The 25889-nt window shown below is 45.4% G+C and overlaps 1 protein-coding gene across 1 annotated transcript in view; it reads left to right on the plus strand.

The window, feature by feature from the left end:
• The window catches only part of adamts6 (ADAM metallopeptidase with thrombospondin type 1 motif, 6), a 324888-nt gene that overhangs the window by 163992 nt on the left and 135007 nt on the right, over positions 1 to 25889 (plus strand). The window contains exon 11 of the mRNA XM_048554806.2: positions 7369 to 7510. Within this exon, the coding sequence (XP_048410763.1) occupies positions 7369 to 7510 (142 nt within the window). The remainder of the gene's footprint in view (positions 1 to 7368; positions 7511 to 25889) is intronic.

A 25889-nucleotide genomic window follows, 5' to 3' on the forward strand; every position in this document is an offset into this window, starting at 1 on the left:
AGAGTTCTCTCCTGCTCCAAGACCACTTCCATACCAAGAAATGCCCATAGAGACTGAGCAATCAGCAACCATATTCCTCCTGGCACTGAAAGATTGATTCGGAACTGGAGAAGACTCTGATGTCTAATTTAGCACTTTTATCAAGAGAAAGCACTGGAGAAAATTTCTGAGTATTTGTAAAACATTAAACTTGATTACCATTTAGTGCAGAACGATTCCTTCAGATTTAGTAGGGCACTTGGAGCTTGATCTCCGACCGGCCATGATCTCATCAAAATAGGCATGAGCCCCTAGCTAACTCCTTGTGATCCCCGTGTCCCTCAGTGGCAGAAAATACCAGGCTTTCATCCTTTTTGCCACTTATTAAAGTGTGAAATATGGCTGTGGGACACTTTCACTGTAAGTCAGAGTTTTTCCCTTCTATTGACTTAGCAAAGAGCACTGAATCTTACAGCTAAGAGCCAGATGCTCTGCTCATTTCTGTGGTTGGTTCAAGGGTTTTTGTGGTGCAGGGTGCAGTAAGTAGGGGTGTAAGGGGGTGGCACATAAAGTAGATCGCGTGGTGAACTGCCACCTTTCTGCCCACCCCCAAGCTCAGCCCCATAACACTACTTCAGCAGATGCCAAAACTGGTGACTGGCTTATCATAGCTGAGTAATTAAAGGTCAGTGAGCCTTGTTGGTAACCCTGTTGGACATAGTACTGTGCCCATGCCGAAGTATGGTTTGCAGGTACAGTCCAGGCAGCCTGGGTGGGTCATTTTCTATGGCATACACTAAAAGAAATAGGAAGGAATCAGATCACCTCATTCAAGTGAATAGCCACAAAGACCACATTCCCATCAACTAGGCTGCCAGCCCCACCATCTCTTATGCCACCACAAACCCCCGTACCCTGTTGCTGGACTGTAAGCTGCCAAATCCTCCTATATGTGTGAGTGATAATGGGAACTGCAGATGCTGGAGAATCCAAGATAATGAAATGTGAGGCTGGATGAACACAGCAGGCCCAGCAGCATCTCAGGAACACAAAAGCTGACGTTTCGGGCCTAGACCCTTCATCAGAGAGGGGGATGGGGTGAGGGTTCTGAAATAAATAGGGAGAGAGGGAGAGGCGGACCAAAGATGGAGAGGAGCGTATAGGTGGGGAGGTAGGGAGGGGATAGGTCAGTCCAGGGAAGACGGACAGGTCAAGGAGGTGGGATGAGGTTAGTAGGTAGGAGATGGAGGTGCGGCTTGGGGTGGGAGGAAAGGATGGGTGAGAGGAAGAACAGGTTATGGAGGCAGAGACAGGTTGGACTGGTTTTGGGATGCAGTGGGTGGAAGGGAAGAGCTGGGCTGGTTGTGTGGTGCAGTGGGGGGAGGGGATGAACTGGGCTGGTTTTGGGATGCGGTGGGGGAAGGGGAGATTTTGAAGCTGGTGAAGTCTACATTGATACCATTGGGCTGCAGGGTTCCCAAGCGGAATATGAGTTGCTGTTCCTGCAACCTTCGGGTGGCATCATTGTGGCACTGCAGGAGGCCCATGATGGACATGTCATCTAAAGAATGGGAGGGGGAGTGGAAATGGTTTGCGACTGGGAGGTTGTTTATTGCGAACCGAGCGGAGGTGTTCTGCAAAGCAGTCCCCAAGCCTCCGTTTGGTTTCCCCAATGTAGAGGAAGCCACACCGGGTACACTGGATGCAGTATACCATATTGGCAGATGTGCAGGTGAACCTCTGCTTAATGTGGAAAGTCATCTTGGGGCCTGGGATAGGGGTGAGGGAGGAGGTGTGGGGGCAAGTGTAGCATTTCCTGCGGTTGCAGGGGAAGGTGCCAGGTGTGGTGGGGTTGGAGGGCAGTGTGGAGCGAACAAGGGAGTCACGGAGAGAGTGGTCTCTCCGGAAAGCAGACAGGGGTGGGGATGGAAAAATGTCTTGGGTGGTGGGGTCGGATTGTAGATGGCGGAAGTGTTGGAGGATGATGCGTTGTATCCGGAGGTTGATGGAGTGGTGTGTGAGAACGAGGGGGATCCTCTTTGGGCGGTTGTGGCGGAGGCGGGGTGTGAGGGATGTGTTGCGGGAAATGCGGGAGACGCGGTCAAGGGCGTTCTCGATCACTGTGGGGGGAATGTTGCGGTCCTTGAAGAACTTGGACATCTGGGATGTGTGGGAGTGGAATGCCTCATCGTGGGAGCAGATGCGGCGGAGGCGGAGGAATTGGGAATAGGGGATGGAATTTTTGCAGGAGGGTGGGTGGGAGGAGGTGTATTCTAGGTAGCTGTGGGAGTCGGTGGGCTTGAAATGGACATCAGTTACAAGCTGGTTGCCTGAGATGGAAAATGAGAGATCCAGGAAGGTGGGGGATGTGCTGGAGATGGCCCAGGTGAACTGAAGGTTGGGTGGAAGGTGTTGGTGAAGTGGATGAACCGTTCGAGCTCCGCTGGGGAGCAAGAGGTGGCACCGATACAGTCATCAATGTAACGGAGGAAGAGGTGGGGTTTGGGGCCTGTGTAGGTGTGGAAGAGGAACTGTTCAACGTAACCTACAAAGAGGCCGGCATAGCTGGGGCCCATGCGGGTGCCCACGGCCACCCCCTTAGTCTGTAGGAAGTGGGAGGAATCAAAAGAGAAGTTGTTGAGGGTGAGTACGAGTTCGATAAGGCGAATGACGGTGTCGGTGGAGGGGGACTGGTTGGGCCTGCGGGACAGGAAGAAGTGGAGGGCCATGAGGCCATCTGCATGTGGAATACAGGTGTATAGGGACTGGACGTCCATGGTGAAAATGACGTGTTGGGGGCCAGGGAATTGGAAGTCATCCTCCTATATCACTGATCTTCCCCGTGCAGTATGACCTTCTTTGGGCCTCTTCCTGTATTTCTGGCAGTGCCCACTCCTGAACACAGTGATTGTTGATCTGATGGAGCTGCCAACTAGTCAGATTGACCAATTCTTTCAAAGGCTGGACTTCCTGCCACTGAGGCGTGGAATCCTCCTATTATCCAACTTAGCCAACGTGACCAAATTAACCTGCTCACAGTGTGTGATGGTGGGGTGGACTTGGTTGTCTTCCGTAGAGTGAGTCAGCTTTGGGCCATCTCTTCCAGGACAAGAGCACTCTGTTCCTCTGTAAGCAGCAGCCCAGTGAGTAATAACAGGAAGCATTTAAAATAACTTCATCTTTGAGGATCCTCTTGTGAACGCTTACTTGCAGTTAATTTCTCAGTGAAGATGAAGGCAATAATTTAATTGCTTTCACTGATAATGAAACTTCAGTAAAACCTTTTAAAGCCAGCTGAAATCCAAAAGAACATCTGAACATTAAAGCGCATATCTGTTTAACAATTTCCTTCTGCATGTAGTTTATCTATAATAAATGGTTGTAATTCTGGGATCCAACCACATGAAGAATCGGGCCTCAAAAGCCCATCATTTGCATTTCAGATGAAGCTCCCGCACAGAATAGCTTGAGCCAGATGTTGCATTTTTGGATTTTGCGTCACAAATAACCCTTGTAGATCTTAGGTGGAGTTCTTTGGTAATGTTACTCTTACCTGTCTCATTGTGTGTGGAAGCTGGGGAAAGGGTTCAGGAACTGTGCTGTATTAGTCTGTGTAAAGGCTACCCTAATAAGTTTAGTTTTTAACTGTGCAGCTGTGTGTTTTACCTTTAGTCTCACTTTTAATCACACAACCAGATGTAGGTATGTTTTGATTGAAAACAAATAAAGGAACCTTTTTGGCCAAATTAAGATTATGTTCTATATAGTCTGGAAAATTGTTCCACATGTTCCTTGGTTCTGTCGCAATTTTTGACCCTATCTATCACGTCTGGAGATTATGCGGATGTTAGTGGATAGAGTGTTCTGTGGTATCCCATTTCCAAACCACACAAATTAATGAAATTTAGTACTGTCGTCATAAGGTAATGGAGAATCACAATTTTTAACAAATGTTGGTACACCTTGATTGTATTAACCATCTTAATAAACTGATAAAAAATAAACATTTAAGGGTAACATAATCGTGCTTATTGAGGAAATTGAAGTAATATATAATTTATATTTAAAAGAAAAGTTGCCAATTAAATATTACAGAGAGCATAATGGACTGAGGGAGGGTTGTATATTCTAGTTGGGCATTATGGAAAGCCTGTGAGAAAGCCTTAAAGTAACTTCTTAAGCTTATTTAAGCTATACAGTTTGATTGAGACCTCAAGTTTATTTGCTGTCTGCAAGAAAAACAACTTGCATTTCTATGGCACCTTTAACATAATAAAGTGTTCCAAGGTGCTTCATAGGTGCATTATCAAAATTTGACACTGAGCCACATAAAAAGAAACTAGGAAAGATGACCAAAGTTTTGTCAGAGGTAAGATTTAAGGAGCATATTGAAGGAGGAAAGAGATGTGGGGAGGTGGAAAGGATTCAGAATGATTCCAGTGACATAGTGTGGCTGCCAATGGTGCAGCAAGTTAAATCATGCCGGAATTGGTGCAGTGCATACACCTTGGAGAATTATAGGGCTTGAGGAGTTCGTAGGGATAGAAGTAAGGCCATGGAGATATTTGAAACATAGAATAAGAATTTTAAAATTGAGACATTGTTTACTGAGAGCTAGTGTAGCTTAGTGAGCAGAGAGATGATGGGTGAACAGGACGTGCTGCAAGTTAAAGCATAGGCAGTTGTGTCTTGGTTGAACTCAAGTTTCCAGATGATGGAAGGTAGGAGACCGGCAAGTAGTGTTTTGTCATAGTCATGTCTAGAAATAACAAAGGTATGGACAAGGGTTTCAATTGCAGTGAAGCTGAAGTAGGAGCTGTGTCAAGTAATATTGCACTTGTGGAAATAAGTGCTCATGTTGATAATGGGGCTGTGTGGTCAAAAAAGTCCAAGGATTAAATATAATGCCTCAATTTGTTAGGTTTGTTTCAGGCCTGGACAGTTAATTGGGAGAAGAATGGAGTCAGTAGCCAGGGAAGAAAGTTTGTTGAGAGACTAAAGACAATGGTCTAAAGATGACTGCACCTGTAAATTAGTCTATCATTAGTAGAGTGACTGCCTGTCCACTCCTACACCTCTTATACCTACTATTCGGAGCATCAGAGGGAGCTGTTGGATGAATCAGCTGTCCCTGTCCAATTTCAGGGCTATTTCAAGTGCATAAATCATGGTTAGTGAAGGGCTTCATTCTGCCACTATGTGCATTAAACTGGTAGTTTAGATTCATGCCATTTGAACAGCCCGGTAGGTTTTCATGTGTGGACTAGTGTTGGGGAGGGAGGGATATTTTCTTAACCAGTGATGAAGGGTCTAGGCCCAAACCGTCAGCTTTTGTGCTCCTGAGATGCTGCTTGGCCTGCTGTGTTCATCCAGCTCCACACTTTGTTATCTTTTCTTAATGAGTGCTCTGTTTTCAATGTGCTCCTGGCCTGTAAATCATCCACTACCCCTAGTCCCCTTCCTCTTGTGGCATCTCAAGCCTTGGATCAAACCCCTCTCACAAGACCTCCCCTACAAATCCTTAAATACTGAGATCATTCTGATAAATAGCAGGTTGCTTCCTTGATGCCTAAGTGCTGATCGTCGTCCATGTTGGGGTTACTATACTGGAAAGAGCTTCTGACCTTGGAGTAACTCTCAGAATCTCATGTCCTCTGAGAAGTCCCCTCCTCAGCCTATTAACAGCCAAATGGCAGGCAGCCCTGTTGAGGGAGGAAGGTGTCTTGTATACTTGCCCCCAGTGCCTTTGATCTTTCTGATATTTAGTGATAGGAAGTTTCTGATTATTCAGTCTGGAATGTTGGTCAAGCAGCCTGACAACTTAGACACAGCGGAGGAGTCAGGAGGTACAGCCATGGGGTTCTAGCATATTCTGATGAAACATACGTGTAGAAAAAAACGTCAGTCTTTCAAGTGGTCTCACCAAGTGACAGGAAGTATTTGAGAAATAAATGGAGCCAAGGCTAAATCCTTTGGGAATACCAGAGGTAATTCTGCTGGAACAGGAAGAGAAGCCATTGCAGGTGGTTCCTTGGTAACGATGAGATACTTTGAAATAGAATGAGTTGACAGTAGTCAGCTCCAGCTTATTTAATATTTTAAAAATCAACTTTTTTAATGTTGGTAGTTTCTCCTTATTATAATGATCAAATAACCCTTTTTACCATTTTGTGACATCTACAAGAGTACCTTGTACAAAAACACTACATATTATTTTCATGCATTTCAAAGATATGTTTAAGCTATGTTTTGGATTAAATCTGTGCCAATAAATAGGAACAAAGTGAAAAGAAATATTCTTCAAATATCAGTAGACTGAATTTTATGTAACGCAGAACTTGCTCACCTTGCAATTAAAGGGTTGATCAGGAGCATGCGTAAAATAAGAGGACATACTTCTTCCCAGTCAGTTTATTCTAGGCATGATGTTAAATGGCTCAGGGCTAGATGTTGTCTTGCCTTAGAGAGCTGCTTGTTAATTTATTTGGCTGGCTGCTGTGTTCACAGCAGCTCCATGTTTGTGTTAGCCATTGCTGGGCCTACAGTCAGAACCCAAAGAAAAGGAGGTTATGGAAGTCAGATTTCAGGTAGGCCTGGGGCTTTTGACTTTAATGGAGGGTCTGACCTCTGCTTACCTCATAGGAGGTACTTCTCCCCACCTTTCCCAACAGCAACATAGGTGAAGAAATGGCCTAGTGGTATTATTGCTGGACAGTTAATTCAGAGACGCAGATAATGTTCTGAGGACCAGGCTTCAAATCCTGTGATGGCGGCTGGTGGAATTTGAATTCAATAAAATCTCTGGAATTAAGAATTTAACATAACCGTGAATCCATTGTTGATTGTTGGAAAAACCCATCTGGTTCACTAATGCCCTTTAGGGAAGGAAACTGCCGTCCTTACCTGGTCTGGCCTACATGTGACTCCAGACCCACAGCAATGTGGTTGACTCTGACTGCCCTCTTGGCAATTAGGATGGGCAATAAATGCTGCCTGGCCATTGACACCCTCATTACATGGATTAATGAATGAAAAAAAGCCTCACTCAGTGAAAGCTGCCGGGCTACCTACAACCCTGGATTGCCTCCAGCTGTGGGTATAGTTATGGGTGTGGTCAGATGAGACATCCTAGGGCCATCCATTGCTTCCATCACCTCTGATAAAATGGGAGATAGGCCGGGGAGGGGGCAGAGAGGCAGAGAGACAGAAAAATGGTGGGCAGGCCACGCATTGCATTTTACAAGTCATGCACTTTCCAACGTGCTGTCATGAGTTTGTAAAATCCAGCCCAAACTGTAATACTTTTCAAAATTTGCTCGATGTATTGGTAAAACGTATGTTGGAATCGGCAGTTTTCTCACATTATAAAATTTTTTCATTTTGAAACAGTTCTGGGCGTGGAACTTGCCTGGATAATGAGCCACCAAAACGTGATTTTCTTTATCCAACAATAGCACCAGGCCAGGTGTATGACGCTGATGAACAATGCCGGTTCCAGTACGGTACCACATCACGCCAGTGTAAATATGGGGTAAGACATCTGAATCCTAACATTGCTCAATTGCAGTACTTTGTGTATTTCAGCAATCCTCAAGCTGTCATATGGACACTTCCTGCTTCCTCCCCACCTTATATATTATGTAAATAGACAACCCATTTTTTTAGTTTGTAGTTGTATTTAAATGGTTATGATTCAGTTGTCTTGATATTCTCATTAGTTTTATTGTGAGCATACAAGAAAACTAGCTACATGAAACATGCACAAAGTAAATACATCGCACCAACAGAGGCCATGCACCATCCTAAAGACAAGATAATGCTTCTGACTCATTGTCAGATTCTAACAAATATTTGACAGCCTTTCAAAGTAGAACAAAGAACAATACAGCACAGGAACAGGCCCTCAGCTCTCTTAGCCTCGCTGACACATTGTGCCCTTCCATACTAAAACTGTCTTCACACACAGGATTCATATCTTTCTCTGTATCTCTCTCTGGGCTGGCTCAGTGGTTAGCACTGCTGCCCATGGCACCAGGGACCTAGGGTTGATTCTAACCTCAGGTCTGTGTGGAGTTTGTGCATTCTCCCTGTGTCTGCATGGGTTTCTTCCAGGTGCTCCGGTTTCCTTCTACAGTCCAAAGATGTGCAGGTTTGGTGGATTGGCCGTGCTAAATTGCCCATGGTGTCCAGGAATGTGTAGGTTAAGTGCATTAGTGATAGGAAATGCAGGATTATAGGGAAGAGGTTTGCATCTGAATGGGATTTTCTTCAGAGCGTCATTGTAAATTTGTTGGGCCAAATAACCGGTTTCCACACGGTGAGGATTCTGTTGCTTCTACTCCCTTCCTATTGATGTATTCATCCAAGTGTTTTTTGAATGCTGCTATTGTGCCTGCTTCCACCAACAACTCTGGCAGCACATTCCAGGCACTCACCGCGCGTTGTGTGAGAAATGTGGCTCGCACATCTCTTGGAAATATCTCCCCCTGCACCATGAACGGATGTCCCCTTCACCCTGGAAAACAGCCTCATACTTTCCACTCAATCCATTCCATTCGCAGTCATATAAACTTCTGCCAGGTACACCTCGTCTGTTTATCACCCCTGACCTGGAGGACCATCTGACTTCTGCATGATACTTAATCCAGAGCATGGTCATATCTGGAAGCACACAATATAGGATCACTGCTACAAATGTTTATGTTATTCCGTCCAAACGACCAATGTTTTTCAAAACTTGTAAGGCGCTTGGACTTGTGAGCCCTCGCAGTTTAGAATATGCTGCTGTGTTAATAGTTGCATCTTGTTAGTAGATTGTATCCACACAGGATGAGCTTCAATATTAAAGCTGGCAATATTAAACTAACATTTATTAGAAACCCTTGCCTATAGCGTCTTTTCCCAGTGTAAGGAAGATGTTCTAAGGACTGGTATAACCTTTACAGAACTAATCTTTTCTGTGCACTTGGAACCTATTCCACATGATGGGATAGAATAATTTTACAATATCACTGTCAATTTTACAGTGGATCATTCATATTTTCTTACCTAAAACACTATCATGTTTACTCCTGTATGGCATGTGTTACACAGATCAAAATTCAAAGATTGGAACAAAACTGATGGTTCCATCAGATTTGAGCATACGTATCTTCTGAACTAATGTTTTGTTGAACGCTCCTTATTTCGCCTCACTGAGCTTGGCATACTTTCCTTCTGTTTCTGTCAGGAGAAAAAAAATTGTGACAAATTCTTTGATGTTTAAGATGACATATAAATGCAAATAATGCCCTTTAGTTCATCACTTTTTTGTACTGCGTATCCATTAAGATCACAGGACATCAGTGAATTTTCAGTCACAAATTTAAATCTTATGAAAATACTCAGCAAAAATTGTCTCCTCCCCAGTGTGGTGAGAGCAGTTGTGATAGAGTTGGGAAAATACAGTGAGAACGATAAACATCAGGTTCTTGATGTGGAGAAAGATTTCTCCAATTTTCCAATCTTAGCTTAAATACCGAGTTCAGATTCTCAACATTGAGCAGCAATTAACTTATCTCCATGCATTTGCTTTATGTTAAAACACCAACTTACCTGGTCTATATGCCAATGTTACTTCTCTTCTTCATTTTAAAACTAGATGGTTCATAGTACTATTATGTAAATCAGAGAGAGTACCTGGTAATGGCTTGTCTCAATCATATATAACAATGTGACTGGATAATCCATGGCCATCATTCTCCTTGACCCTTTATCCACACAACATGGCATTGGCTAACCATGCACTCAACATTTCGTCATGCCTGCCCTCGGTCCAACTCACACACCACTTCAATCCTTCAAACCTTTTCCTTGGAACTCAGCAGCAACAATGCTTTATGTGCTTCTGACAGGTCTCTATGAGTGCAGGGACACACGCCTATCGTATGGATGTATTAAAGATGTATCCTCTGGCTCTTAGCTTGTTTTCTTAGCGCTCACTCATATTTAGAAGCCCCAGCCTGTGTCTCAGAATCACGGAACTGTTACAATGCAGAAGCAGACAATTTGGTCCATTGTGTCTGCACCAACTCTTCAAGCAAGCAATAGTAACTTGTGCCAATCTGCTGCTTTTTACCTCTACCCTTTCACACTATTTCTATTGAAATAATCATAAAATCTCCTTTTGAATGCCTCAATTGAACATGCTTCCACCACATTTCCAAACAGCACATTCGTACCTTAGAGATAGTAGGAACTGCCGATGCTGGAGTCTGAGACGACAAGGTGTGGAACTGGTGGAACACAGCAGGCCAGGCCTGCTCCTCTACTGCTGCCTGGCCTACTGTGTTCCTCCAGCTTCACATTCATATTGTAACTACTTGTATTGTGAAAACGTTTTTCCCTTACAGCGCCCTAGCTCGTTTTGCATTTCATTTTAAATCTATTCCTTTTCATTCTTGTTCCTTTTACAAGTGGGAACAGTTTCTCCCTGTCTACCCTGTTCAGCCCCACTCATGATTTTGAAAACTTCTATCAAATCTCCTCTCAGATTTCTTCTCTCCAAAGGGAACAATCCGAACTTCTTCAATCGATTTATGTAACTAATGTTTCTCATTCCTGGAATCATTCATGAAAATCACTTCTGCACTCTCTCCAATGCAATTACTGTTTTCCAATAATTTGGTGCCCACATTGGTACACAATATTCTAGTCGAGGTCTAAAAATTGTCTTGTACAACTTCAACATTACCTCCTTACTCTTACACTCTCTGTCCCAATTACTAAAGCAGAGATTACTACTCACTTTATTAACTGGTTTCTCCGGGCTACATCAACATCCCACCTGCGACATGTGCCAGCAGTTGACACGGCAAGCTCACTGAACGTACTCAAGCAAATGGCCTTGTGTGAAAGTCAAAGGGGAGGAATCCTCAGTCGGGTAAAGTCACTGGAATCAATCAGGAGGTACTGCCACAGCCAGTCAAGGGTTTTTCCAATTTCAGCCCAAGATTTTGGCCACAGTCACTCAGGCACTTGGTCCAAACAGATTCCAGGATCTTGTCCTTGCAGACTAGCATTTGAACTATAATCAGTCCTGAAATTAAAATGTAAGCAGTCCTGGGAGTGCAGGAAAGATTGTTTGGCTTCTGTTGAGACAGGAATATGGGGCTTTGCCATGCTCATTTGGACTGTTCTGGGGTGGGAGTTGTTGTCGTTGATTGGGGTAGGTGTCAGGGGAAGGGTTGGGTAGACGGTAGTCAGTCATGTGGATTTTGTTGGGGGCTTACAGGGACAGCCTGGGAATCCTAAAGAAAGCTATTTCAAGCCTGAGGCTGGTGTTCTTTGTACTCGGTCATTGACGAATTGGTCATTGTGATGGAAGGGCATTGCAGATGATAGGGTGAGACCACATAGAAGATGGAAGGCAACTGGAAGCTACAGAAGTGGGAGGCAATGTTACTTTTAAACTGCTTTTAGGCATCCTGTGCACACCGATCCACATTCCAACACCGTTTCCAGCAATGACTTCTGAATGGGTTCTGAAGCCACTGCCACTCACAGACCATGGCGATCCACACAAATAGTTAGAGGGAACATGAGTGGCGGTCAAGGATCAAAAGGGCGGTGGTAACTCTGGCCTGTATCTGGGAAAGGTGCAGGACCAGCAAGGCCTGCTGGGAAATATGCAGACTTTACTGAATTCCATGAAGTATGTACGAAAACAAAGTTGCTGGAACAATCAGCAGGTCTGGCAGCATCTGTGGAGGAGAAAACAGAGTCAACGTTTTGGGTCCGGTGACCCTTCCTCAGAACTTCCATAAGTGTGTCATTGGAATTGAGGAGAGGCTGACAGGTTATAGGGGCCACAGGCACAGCAACACAAAGATAGAGGAAACTTGTGCGTCACAGACAGAGCCTGAAACTCACTCACACTTTGGTGAAGTTGGAGCCTTGTCATGTCTGAACAAAAGTCAACAGTGTAATAACTACACAAAATGGCTGGCATCACGTACGAAGTGACATGCGCTTTTTCTTTGTGGATGAAATAAAACTCTTGTAATTGGAGGCCGTCCTAGAGGCAGTTGCAGTAATCATGCCTCCATTCGTTCAGTATTGCCATCCGTCTGGCTTGTATTTGTTGTACTTTATCGACAGGTTATTCATTGTCAAGAATGCACATTAAAAATTATGGCCTCAAGCAATCATGAATATTACATATGCACACTAATTTCCTCCTTGTGTCACCTAAGCAATTGTTTTGAGAACAATGTGCTTAAAAGCGGAACCTAAAGTTACCATTTCACAGCTAGACTTTATAGCAAGCATTTGAAGACCACTATTTGCAGATGTCAGATTCACAGAGTGAACTTTAAGATGGAAGGACTTGTGTGTGATGTGGTAGAGAGCCTGTTCTTTTGATGGAGGGTTGTGTGCTATTATGGTGGCTTTACTGGCAGAATTCTGTTGCCAGTGTAGCATAAAAACTTTAATTGTTTAACATACTTTTGGATGAGGTTGCATGTATGAGAATTCCTTTTGGAAGCATGACGGCGACCTTGTTGGGAATATTCCTTGCTACACTGTGTTATGGTTGACAGGAATTCCTTCAATACAGCAGCATTACTGTGCCAACATTCCCTATAGATTATCTGCTTATGGATCTGAAAGATGGAGGATGTTGTTGCTGAAGTCACCATCCTCTGAAAACAATGTGGAAAGAGGCAGCAATTCCTAATTTGTCAACAAGTCCAGCAAGGGGCAGCAACTTCCAGCAGCAGCTGTACAACTTCCAGAGGGTAAAGCTGCAGCTGATGCTCGATGAAGTGGATACAGCCAGAGGCCCTACATCTCACTGCTACATTTTCCAACTGCTCTGAAAGACAGCCGGTTAAGGATGTCCCAGGTTATCATCTCTGAGCTGTGCCATCCGCTGAAGCAGCACTTAATACTATGACTCTGGGGCACTGCTGCCCTGAATTTTTAAGCCAGCATCTCATTTTGATCAGTAACTGGGGCTTCTGTGGGTTGCCCAATCTTTGACACAAAAAAATGCATGCCATTTTCTTTTGGTCACAGCGCTTTGTATTCCCTGTGATGAGAAGAGACGAGCAGTTGGATTCTCTACCATCGCTGGCTTCCTTCAATTGCACAGCACAGTAGACTGTATCAACATTACTTTGAAAGTGCTCTACCACTAAACTGCAGAGTTCATCAATTGAAAGACTTCTACCCCATCAACATTTACATTGTGTTGAGATGATGTAATGGTTGATCATTGATGCTAAATTCTGGAAGTGTGTGCCAGATAATCCTGGGAACTGTCATGGCTGTTACATATCAGAGAATTCACAGCTTTCTGTCTCCTTCCAAAGTATTGAAGCCATACAGGGTTGGCTACTGGGAGACAGAGGCTACCTTCTACAAAAATGACTCATGACACCTCTATAAAACCCTCTGGCAGAGGCATAATGAATGTACAACCAAGCTCACACATCCACCAGGGGCATGGTGGAACAGACTGTACACTTCCTTAAGAAGAAGTTTCGATGTTTAGGCTGCTCCAGCACAGTCTTGCAATGTATCCCGTCATTGTGGCATGCCAAACCCTGGATGCAGATGAAATGGGAGAGTTACAACAATTTTCTGAAGCAAAGGATCAAGGCATCAATTGGGAGGATCGTCCAAGAAGCACCAAAGAGCAATGTACTGTCAAACCTGAGAGACCAGGGAGAACCTAACTGAAACTCACGACTGGGATGAGTGAACTGGGTTTAGTCCTCATTCAGTTGTTTAAAACTCAGTTGGTAAATGACAAGTAGCCCCTGCTTAATGCCAAGGACATGTAGACCATGTTATTTTTGCAGTCCATAACCATTTCTGTTTCAAAATAAATGCCCCAATATCCATCTGCTTGTCTCCTTGATATCTTTGTGTGGCCCAATTTTGTACAACACCTGTCCTACTAATTGTTAAGAAAATAAGTCAGAAGGTGCACTCACATCATTTAGGGTTACAGTTAGATTGCTTTTAAAGCATCTGTCAGGACAGTGTTACAGTTGCAGAAAGGATGTTTGGGGAATCGTCAACTGACGTAGTATGGGCTGAGGTTAGAAACAGGAAAGGAGAGGTCACCCTGTTGGGAGTTTTCTATAGGCCTCCAAATAGTTCCAGATATGTAGAGGAAAGGATAGCAAAGATGATTCTCGATAGGAGTGAGAGAGACAGGGTAGTTGTCATGGGGGACTTCAACTTTCCAAATATTGACTGGGAACACTATAGTTCGAGTACTATAGATGGGTCAGTTTTTGTCCAGTGTGTGCAGGAGGGCTTCCTGACACAGTATGTAGATAGGCCAACAAGGGGCGAAGCCACATTAGATTTGGTACTGGGTAATGAGCCCGGCCAGGTGTTAGATTTGGAAGTAGGTGAGCACTTTGGTGATAGCGATCACAATTCTGTTATGTTTACTTTAGTGATGGCAAGGGATAGGTGTATACCACTGGGCAAGAGTTATAGCTGGGGAAAAGGCAATTACGATGAGATTAGGCAAGATTTAGGGAGCATAGAGAGAATGGGAACTGCAGATGCTGGAGAATCCAAGATAATAAAGTGTGAAGCTGGATGAACACAGCAGGCCAAGCAGCATCTCAGGAGCACAAAAGCTGACATTTCGGGCCTAGACCCTTTATCAGAGAGGGGGATAGGGAGAGCGTTCTGGAATAAATAGGGAGAGAGGGGGAGGCGGACGAAGATGGAGAGAAAAGAAGATAGGTGGAGAGGAGAGTATGGGTGGGGAGGTAGGGAGGGGATAGGTCAGTCCAGGGAAGATGGACAGGTCAAGGAGGTGGGATGAGGTTAGTAGGTAGGAAATGGAGGTGTAGCTTGAGGTGGGAGGAAGGGATGGGTGAGAGGAAGAACAGGCTAGGGAGGCAGAGACAGGCTGGGCTGGTTTTGGGATGCGGTAGGGGAAGGGGAGATTTTGAAGCTGGTGAAGTCCACATTGATACCATTGGGCTGCAGGGTTCCCAAGCGGAATATGAGTTGCTGTTCCTGCAACCTTTGGGTGGCATCCTTGTGGCACTGCAGGAGGCCCATGATGGACATGTCGTCGAAAGAATGGGAGGGGGAGTTAAAATGGTTCGCAACTGGGGTGCAGTTGTTTATTGCGAACCGAGCGGATGTGTTCTGCAAAGCGGTCCCCAAGCCTCCGCTTGGGGTTTTCCCGATGTAGAGGAAGCCACACTGTGTACAATGGATACAGTATACCATATTGCCAGATGTGCAGGTGAACCTCTGCTTAATGTGGAAAGTCATCATGGGGCCTGGGATGGGGATAAGGGAAGAGGTGTGGGGGCAAGTGTAGCATTTTGTGCCGGGTGTGGTGGGGTTGGAGGGGAGTGTGGAGCAAACAAGGGAGCCGGGTGTGGTGGTGTTGGAGGGACTGTGGAGCGAACAAGGACTCCAACCCCACCACACCCGGCACCTTCCCCTGCAACCGCAGGAAATGCTACACTTGTCCCCACACCTCCTCCCTCACCCCCATCTCAGGCCCCAAGATGACATTCCACATTAAGCAGAGGTTCACCTGCACATCTGCCAATGTGGTATACTGCATCCACTGTACCCGGTGCAGCTTCCTCTACATTGGGGAAACCAAGCGGAGGCTTGGGGACCGCTTTGCAGAACACCTCCGCTCAGTCCGCAACAAACAACTGCACCTCCCAGTCGTGAACCATTTTAACTCCCTCTCCCATTCTTTCGACGACATGTCCGTCATGGGCCTCCTGCAGTGCCACAATGATGCCACCCGAAGGTTGCAGGAACAGCAACTCATATTCCACTTGGGAACCCTGCAGCCCAATGGTATCAATGTGGACTTCACCAGCTTCAAAATCTCCCCGTCCCCCACCGCATCCCAAAACCAGCCCAGTTCATCCCCTCACCCCACTGCATCACACAACCAGCTCAGCTCATTCCCTTCCCCCGCTGCATTCTAAAACCAGTCCAACCTGTCTCTGCCTCCCTAACCTGTTCTTCCTCTCACCCATCCCTTCCTCCCACCTCAAACCACACCTCCATTTCCTACCTACTAACCTCATCCCACCTCCTTGACCTGTCCATCTTCCCTGGACTGACCTATCTCCTCCCTACCTCCCCACCCATACTCTCCTCTCCACCTATCTTCTTTTCTCTCCATCTTCGGTCCACCTCCCCCTCTCTCCCTAATTATTCTAGAACCCTCCCCCCTCTCTGATGAAGGGTCTAGGCCTGAAACGTCAGCTTTTGTGCTCCGGAGATTCTGCTTGGCCTGCTGTGTTCATCCAGCTTCACACTTTATTATTTAGGGAGCATAGGATGGGGAAGGAAACTGCAGGGGATGGGCACATTAGAAATGTGGAGCCTATTCAAGGAAAAGCTCCTGTGTGTCCTAGATAAGTATGTACCTGTCAGGCAGGGAGGAAGCTGTAGAGCGCGGGAGCCGTGGTTTACGAAGGAAGTGGAATCTCTGGTCAAGAGGAAGAAGAAGGCTTATGTTAGGATGAGATGTGAAGGCTCAGTTAGGGTGCTTGAGGGCTACAAGGTAGCCAGGAACGACCTGAAGGGAGAGCTCAGAAGAGCCAGGAGGAGACATGAGAAGTTGTTGGCGGATAGGATCAGGGTAAACCCTAAGGCTTTCTATCGGTATTTAAGGAATAAAAGAATGATGAAAGTAAGATTAGGGCAATCAAGGATAGTAGTGGTAAGTTGTGTGTGGAGTATGATGAGATGGCGAAGCACTAAATGAATATTTTTCAACAGTATTCACTCTAGAAAACGACAATGTTGTCGAGGAGAATACTGAGTTACAGGCTTCTAGACTAGGTTCACAAGGAAGAGGTATTAGAAATCCTACAGAGTGTGAAGATAGATAAGTCCCCTGGGCCGGATGGGATTTATCCTAGGATCCTCTGTGAAGCCAGGGAGGAGACTGCCGAGCCTTTGGCATTGATCTTTAATTCGTCATTGTCTACAGGAATAGTGGCAGACGACTGGAGGATAGCAAATGTGGTTCCCGTGTTCAAGAAGGGGAGTAGAGACAACCCTGGTAATTACAGACCAGTGAGCCTTCCTTCAGTTGTTGGTAAAGTGTTGGAAAAGGTTATAAGAGATAGGATTTGTAATCATCTAGAAAAGAATAAATTGATAAGGGATAGTCAGCACGGTTTTGTGAAGGGTAGGTCGTGCCTCACAAACGTTATTGAGTTCTTTGAGAAGGTGACCAAACAGGTAGATGAGAGTAAACTGGTTGATGTGGTGTAAATGGATTTCAGCAAGGCGTTCGATAAGGTTCCCCACACTAGGCTATTGTACAAAATGCGGAGGAATGGGATTGTGGGAGATATAGCAGTTTCGATCAGAAATTGGCTTGCTGAAAGAAGACAGAGGGTGGTAGTTGATGGGAACTGTTCATCCTGGAGACCAGTTACCGGTGTGCCGTAAGGTCGGTGTTGGGTCCACTGCTGTTTGTCATTTTTAAAAATGACCTAGATGAGGGCGTAGAAGGATGGGTTAGTAAATTTGCAGACGACACTAAGGTCGGTGGAGTTGTGGATAGTGACAAAGGATGCTGTAGGTTGCAGAGAGACATAGATAAGCTGCAGAGCTGGGCTGAGAGGTGACAAAATGGAGTTTAATGTGGACAAGTGTGAGGTGATGCACTTTGGTAGGAGTAACCGGAAGGCAAAGTACTGGGCTAATGGTAAGATTCTTGGTAGTGTAGATGAGCAGAGAGATCTTGGTGTCCATGTACACAGATCCTTGAAAGTAGCCACCCAGGTTGACAGGGCTGTTAAGAAGGCATACAGTGTTTTAGCTTTTATTAACAGAGGGATCGAGTTCCAGAACCAAGAGGTTAAGGTGAAGCTGTACAAAACTCTGGTGTGGCCGCATTTGGAGTATTGCGTACAGTTCTGGTCACCGCATTATAAGAAGGATGTGGAAGCTTTGGAAAGGGTGCAGAGGAGATTTACTAGGATGTTGCCTGGTATGGAGGGAAGGTCTTTCAAGGAAAGGCTGAGGGACTTGAGGCTGTTTTCGTTATAGAGAGGAAAAGGTTGAGAGGTGACTTAATTGAGTCATATAAAATAATCAGAGGGTTAGATAGGGTGGATAGGGAGAGCCTTTTTCCTAGGATGGTGACGGCGAGCACGAAGGGGCATAGCTTTAAATTGAGGGGTGACAGATATAGGACAAATGTCAGAGGTAGTTTCTTTACTCAGAGTAGTAAAGGAATGGAACGCTTTGCCTGCAATGGTAGTAGATTCGCCAACTTTAAATACATTTAAGTCATCATTGGACAAGCATATGGACGTACATGGAATAGTGTAGGTTAGATGGGCTTGAGATCGGTATGACCGGGTCAGCACAACATGGAAGGCCAAAGGGCCTGTACTGTGCTGTAATGTTCTATGTTCTATGTTCTATGTGTTCCAGTGCTATGTAGAGAAGTCTCTCATGATAGGCAGCAGGTTGAAAAGAACCTTGAAGTATCTTCTTTTGGCCCATCGATCAATGACAACGATGTTTCAGAGTGCGCATAGACTGTGAAATTGCTACGAAATGTTTGAGATATGTCAGGACAGCATTGAAGCTGCAAAGTTCAACACTTTTTCTGAGCAGACCAATGTGCTGTGAGGGAGAGTGGACATGTGTACTGGCTATTTTATCACTCCTAGCCTTGAATAGCAGTGTAGTCCCTTTGAAAATCTGATAGATAGAATGAAGCTTTCCTGACAGACATGATTTAATTTGGTTTGATTTATTACTGTGCCAAGATACAGGAAAAATATTGTTTTGCATGCTGTCCGGACAAATCATACCTTACATAAGTACATCAGGTTAATAGATTGGAATGCAGAATATGGTGTTACAGCTACAGAGCAGGTGCAGAGAGAGATCAACTCTAATGAATGAAAGGTTCGTTCATAAGTCTGATAAGAGCAGGGAAGAAGCTGTTCTTGAATCTGTTGGTATGTGTTTTCACATGTTTCTTTTGCCGATGGAAGAGGGTGGAAAAGAGTGTGACTGTGATGGGAGAGGTCTTTGACTATGTTGGCAGCTTTCCCAAGGCAGTGGTCAGTGTAGACGGAGGCAATGGACAGATGGCTGGTTTTTGCGATGGAGCGGGCTATGTTCACAGCTCTCTGTAATTTCTTGTGGTCTTGGGCAGAGCTGGCCATTCCAAGCTGTGATGCATCCAGACAGGATGCTTACTGTGGTGCATCTGTAAAAATCGGCAAGAGTCGTTGTGGACATGCTGAATTTCCTTAGCATCCTGAGGAAATCGAGGCGTTCGTGTGCTTTCTTGAACATTGCATCGACTTGGATGCATCAGGATAGATTGTGGGTGAACTTTATTCCCCGGAACTTGAAGCTCTCTACCATCGCCACCTCAGTCCCATTGATGGGGCGGGTGGCATGTCCTCCACTGCACTTCCCGACGTCGATGGGCAGCTCCTTTGTTTTGCTGACATCGAGGGAGACTTTGTCATCTTTACACCATGCCACTGAGCTGTCTATCTCCTTCCTGTACAGTCTCGTTGTTGTTTGAGAACCAACCCACCACAGTGGAGTCATCAGAAAATTTGTAAATGGAGTTAGAGCTGAAATTGGCCACACAGTTGGGAGTGTGTAAAGAGTATAATAAGCAGCTGAGAACGCAGGCTTGTGGGGCACCAGTTTGAGGATCATGGAAGAGGTGTTGTCACCAATCCTTATGAATTGTGGTCTGCGGGTCAGGAAATCAAGGATCCAGTTGCAGGGGAGAAGCGGAGTCGTAGAACTTGGGGTTTGGAGATGTTTAGTTGGAATTATGGCATTGAAAGCAAAGCTAAAGTCAATAAATATGAGTCTGATGTAGGTGTCCTTGTTATCCAGATGTTCCAGGATGAGTGTAGAGCTAGGGAAATAGCTTCTGCCGTAAACCTATAGCGATGGTCGGCAAATTGTAGTGGATCAAGGCAACCTGCGTGGCTGGAGCTGATATGTGCTCTTACTAACCTCGTGAAGCACTTCATAATAATGGATGTCAGAGCCACTGGGCAGTAGTCATTAAGGCACGCTGCATGGCTTTTTTTGGCACTGGGCTGATAGTGATCATCTTGAAGCAAGTGGGAACCTCACATCCGAGTAAGGAGAGGTTAAAGACGTTTGCAACTATTCCCACCAGCTGGTCTGTGCAGGATCTAAGTGCATGGCCAGGGACTCCATCTGGGCCAGTCGCTTCCTGTGTATTTAAGAAGACCGATCTGATGTCTTTGGCAGTGACTGTGGTACAGGTGGACCCAAGGTCGTCAGGGTGGGTGACATCAATTCACTGATCTCCTGTTCAAAACGTGCGTAGGATACATTGAGCTCACTGGGGAGGGGTGCATTGTTGCCAGTGATTCTACTCGACCTCACTTTGTAGCCTATTATGTGGTATAAGCCTTGCCACAGTCAGTGTGTGTTCATGTGGAATATGCGATGGGTAGAAACATCACTGATTCCACATTCTCGGTCACAGGTTGCAAGTAAACGTGTATTTTGAGTACAGGCTAGGATCTAGCACATTCCCTGCCCATTGAGTTTAGGCCTGGTTTTGTCCACTACAGTGCAGAGCCTTGGCTGCAGTCCTCAGTGTCACAGTTCAAAGATCCTGATGCCGGAGGAACAAAGAACAAAGAATAGCACAGGAACAGGCATTTCACCAGGACTGCGTGACACATGATGCCTTTCCAAACTAAAGACATTCACTTATACACAGTCTGTATCCCTGTACTCCCTGACTATTGATATATCTGTCAAGATGTCTTTTAAAACATTATTATTGTATTAATTGCCCACACATCCAGCATCTCCTCTGGCAGCACATTCGAAACACTTAACATCCTCTATGAGAAACTTGCCTCTCACATCTCCTTTAAACTTACCGCCATTTATCTCAAACCTATGTCACTTAGTCATTGCCATTTCTACCCTGGGAGAAAGACTGCAACTATCCATTCTATCCAAGCCTCTCAGTATTTTGTTAATTTCTATCAGGTTGCCTTTATATAGAATTTTACAAAATTGTGGAAGTTTGTGTAGAATGAAGAGGATATTACCAGGATATTGGTGCCGTCCAGGCTAGGTACAACCTGCCTTCCTGTACAGGTCCCACTAGCACCAGAAGAGATCCTAATCATCCACATACGTGAACCCTCCCTCCTATGCCAACTCTTTAGCCACATATATAACTATACTTCTTGCTATTCATGGCCTCACTAGCATGTGACACAGGAAGTAATCCTGAGATTACAATCCACGAGGTTCTGCTTTTCAACTTCCTACCTAACTTGGTGAACTCCCACTGCAGGACTTCATCTTTCATTCTTGCCTATGTTGTATTTACTAATATGGACTACAACCTTTGCCTGCTCATCCACCCCTTCAGAATACACTGTCCCTACTCAGACACATCTTTGACACTGGCATCAGAGAGGCAACAAACCATACTGGAGTGTCTCGTGTGGCCTCAAAAATGACTGTCTGTGTCCCTCACAATAGAGTCCTCTGTCACTACTGCTTTCCCCTGAGAGGTCATTCCCCCTAGCAGTATCCAACATGATATATCTGTTGAGAAGGGAATGAGCACATGGGACCCCTGCACTGCCTGCCCACAATTACTTATCTTCCTGGTGGTCACCCAACTTTATTCTGTCTGTGTAGCCCTTATGCAAGGTGTGACTAACTCACTGTACATACTACCCATGACATCCTCGGCCTCATGGCTGCTTCATAGTAAGTCTGTCCACAGCTCCAGATGCTCCATGCTGTCAATCGGAAGCTGCAGCTGAATACACTTCCTGCCTCTGTCGTCACTATGGATCTGGAAAATGTTTGATTTCCCATCTATTACAACAGGAGCATTCCCGGCGGCTGGGTTCTCCTCCTATTGACTATTGACAAGACAAAACTTATTTACTGCCGACAATAATCCAGGAATTGATTACACAACCTTACCCAATTGTCACCAAATTCGGGTCTCTCCCTCTTGCTCTCTATTCCTAGCAGACTACAACTGCAAAAAGTAATTACTTTATGTCCCTCCAGACCACTCTGCAAACCTGCTTCCTGAGCAGCCAAGCCTCAGTCACTGCTTAAGCCGTGAAGTCACCTCTGGAACTCCACCCCTAGATTCACCCCCAGGTTCGCTCTGACTGACCCCACTCCTCAGGTATTTATCCTGCTGTTTACCCCCAGGTTCGCTCCGACTGGCACCATTCCTCAGGTATTTATCCTGCTGTTCACCCCCAGGTTCGCTGTCTTTCGCTCTGCTGTCACTGCTCACACTGATGTCAGGAGTCAGTTGCTTATGGGAGATGAGTAATGCTTCACCATTACAACTTCTTTCAGTTTTGGGATATTTGATGGGGCTGCTCATATGGGTCCAGCAGTGAATATTGTACGGCAGCATACGTTTCACACTGAAGCTGAAGATATATTTACAAAGGTGAAGCGTTGATGTTTCACCCATAATGAGATTGCAGCTGTGCCACCTATGTGTCCTCAGTAATTTTTCTCTGTCCCCTGCCTGTCACTATTTCTAAGCACAATTGGATTGGTGGGAGCCTGCTCCATGTTTCTCCTGATTGCCCCAGAAAACATGGGTGCCCATTTCTTGGACCTAAAGGACCTTAGCCTGCTGAGAGCTTCCTGCCCAGATACAGACACACCCTTCCCAGCTCGGATTTTTACAGGCTTTAGAATCACAGGCATAGGTGTGATGAACCGACCAGGAACCTCGAGGGCATACTGAAATAAAGCTTCTGTTATATGGGCCTTTCTCCCTGTGGGTGCCTGCTTGCGTCTCACTATCTCCCTGAGAGGAAGTGCCCCCTGGAGAGAAGTCAAAGTGTCTTGATCCCCTCTCACCGGACTGGTGATGTTGAGCACCTATGGAGAGTGAGGTCCGTGAGTATGCCTGGCAGATGCTTAGGGTGCTGGACCTGGTATTTCATGATTTTTGCCCATGGAGATGGCCAGATACACACATACCAGAACCAGCAAGGGCACAATAACATTGATGGGCGCCGCCATCCTTCGATCCAGCTCACGGTGTGCCTCTGACAAATGTGCCTGCTGCTCATGTTCCTGTGTCTGCTGTTTGTCAGAGTCACTAATACCAAGAGCAGGGTTCATCTCCTGCCAGGGGCTGAGCGGATGCCTCGCCTCCGTCGGTCCCCTCCTCAGAGACCCGGGCATTTCCTCCTTGACTGGCTGGGGGGATGTGCCAGTATTTGTTCACCACATTATGTTCCTGAGTCTAATGTAGGAAGCCAGCCCTCTGAGCTGGATGGAGTGCAGTTGATATCCTTGTTGATGCATGCTCTAAGAGTTGAATACCTTCCACCTCAGAAATGCAGGAACAGCAGAGCTCCTCCAGCACTGGTCTTCATGGCGAGGTTTACTCCATGTTACTGGTGCCTGGATAACAGGAGAGGGAAGTAGTTGTCGGGGACAGATTAAAGCCTGTGCAGATGAATAATGACCTAGGGTTGGTGTTAATGGGGGAGCAGCACAGTGCAACACCATGAAGCTTACTGAGTTGGTTGACCATCATGGTCACTTCATTCCCATGTAAACACTTGTGATGTTCTCTGGCCAAATCCAGAATTTTCTCCTCATTGGGAGTGAGGAATCTGACGTCTTCACCAACCTTGGACTTTGGACCTTGGACGTTGTCCACGAGCCTTGATGAGAAGCATACACAGTGACAGATTTAGAGTGCATAGTGGCCTTGTGAGTATGAGGTAGCAGAGAGAAGGTAATGGTTCTTATCTCCGTGGAACAATGAAAATCATTGACCTTCTTCCTGCACTATCCTGAGCCATTATCTGTGTCCAGACTGGCTTGGTTGGATGGTGTGGCATCCTGTGACAGTCCATTTGGAAAGGACTGCCCTCCTCCCTATCATATTATCCTCCAGGTTCCTGCTTGAAAAGCTGCAAGTGAGCTTTCCCTACCTCTGGGGCCATGTCTTGAGTTCAGTGTCTTGAGCAGCACAATGTGAGGGGCAGTTCTTGGCTCACTGTGTCTGCAGAGATGGGCTTTATCTACAACACCAGTACCTTGAACATCACGAGTTCTAGCAATGATGAACATTACTGCCGCGTAATTTCCCCAAGAAGGGAGCCCATGTCATGTTGCATAACTAATGAGTTAAAGAGCAGAAGAAACATGTGAGGAAAGTTATTGTGGGCCTCGTGGACTAGGCATTTTGAATCTCACTCATAAAAATACTTCGACTGAAAATGGGAATATTCAGCTTATATTCACTCACTGAGTTTGGCTGTAATTAATTTTCATTCAGCTATCATTTCTTTCTGTGTTCAGACCTAAAAAGGTCATTGTCCTGTAGTGAACATGACCTGGAACATCAACAGCTTGTGCTGTGAACTTACTTCGCTCCCTGTGGAGATGTGCTTAGCCTGCACTTAGTCAACAACTAAGGCTGATTGACATTTCTGCTTTCTCTCTTTGTTGAGAATTATTTGAAAACTTTGTTTAATATCTCAATAATCAATAAATCGTCTGTCTGCAATCTTATTATGTAAAGAATGCTGATTAGATATCGGCGTTCTGCCATCCTTCAGTGCAGCAAGTTAGATTCTTTGGTCAGCTGCAGTGTTTCAGCAAAGTGTGACACAAGCTATAGGAATAATACATCACTTTCTGCTTAGGCACCTTACAGCCTCTAGCACTCAACATTGAATTCCACAGCATGACCTCTATACACACACACAGGCATATACACTCACAAACACGAACACTCAGACACACATGCACGCACAGAGGTACATGCATGCACACACACACAGATACACACATAAACACGTACACACGCACGCACACAGCAATACCCACAACACACACATGCGCAGAGATACACACACATACACAAATAGACACACACAAAAGACACACGCACATGCACATAGATGCATTCAAATACAGAAATACACACACACACACACACACACACACAGATAAACACACACACACACACACACACACACACACACACACACACACACACACACACACACACGCGCGCACATCTTGCCTCTGTTTTGGTGACTTTGCTGTCAGCAAATTGGACCCATTTTCTCCATGTCACACCTTCATTGACACCCTTGCTACATTTTATCTTCCCATCACCACCGTTAGCAGCTTCTTTACCTTTGGCTGTGGAAACCCTCAGAATCATTTCTAACAGCATATACTCCTCCCCATCCCTGCTGGTCTAGCACAAAATTCACAATTCTCTAATCCTTTCACTTCTGAGAAAGGGTAGCATTAGGCTTGAAACAAAGTCATTTGCAGCTGCTCACTTGGTGTCTAATTATTTTTTTGTTTGGTGAGATTTTGATGTTGTTGGTAAAGTCAGGAATTGTTGCCCATCCTTCATTACCCTTGAACCAAGTGATTTTTATACCCCTTCAGAGGGCATTTAAAGGTGGGACTACTGCTGTGGCTGCACAGTGAAAGAGTCAGAGAGTCATAGAGCTGTACAGCATGGAAAGAGACCCTTTGGTCAATCTTGTCCATGCCAACCAGATACCCTAAATTAATCTAGCCCCATTCGCCAGTTATGTTTTCTAAGTGAAGACCAGGTAGTGTTCTCAAGCATGAACACGCAATCAAGGTCTATGGCTGCTCAAAATATTTCAAGAGGTCTGCCAAAATAATTAGGCTGTCATTGGAACATTGCTGAAAGGCATCTCGTTCCGCCGTGTTAAGATGTCACCTCGAGTGACTGTGTGTGCTCTGCTCTGTTAATTAGTACCGGACAAGAGGAGAAGTGAGAACTGATATTAGATGTCAACACGATCAGTCTGAACAGAACTCTCTGTCAGCTCCAATGA

Source organism: Stegostoma tigrinum, chromosome 1 (genome assembly GCF_030684315.1).
Source record: "Stegostoma tigrinum isolate sSteTig4 chromosome 1, sSteTig4.hap1, whole genome shotgun sequence".
Taxonomy (NCBI): domain Eukaryota; kingdom Metazoa; phylum Chordata; class Chondrichthyes; order Orectolobiformes; family Stegostomatidae; genus Stegostoma; species Stegostoma tigrinum.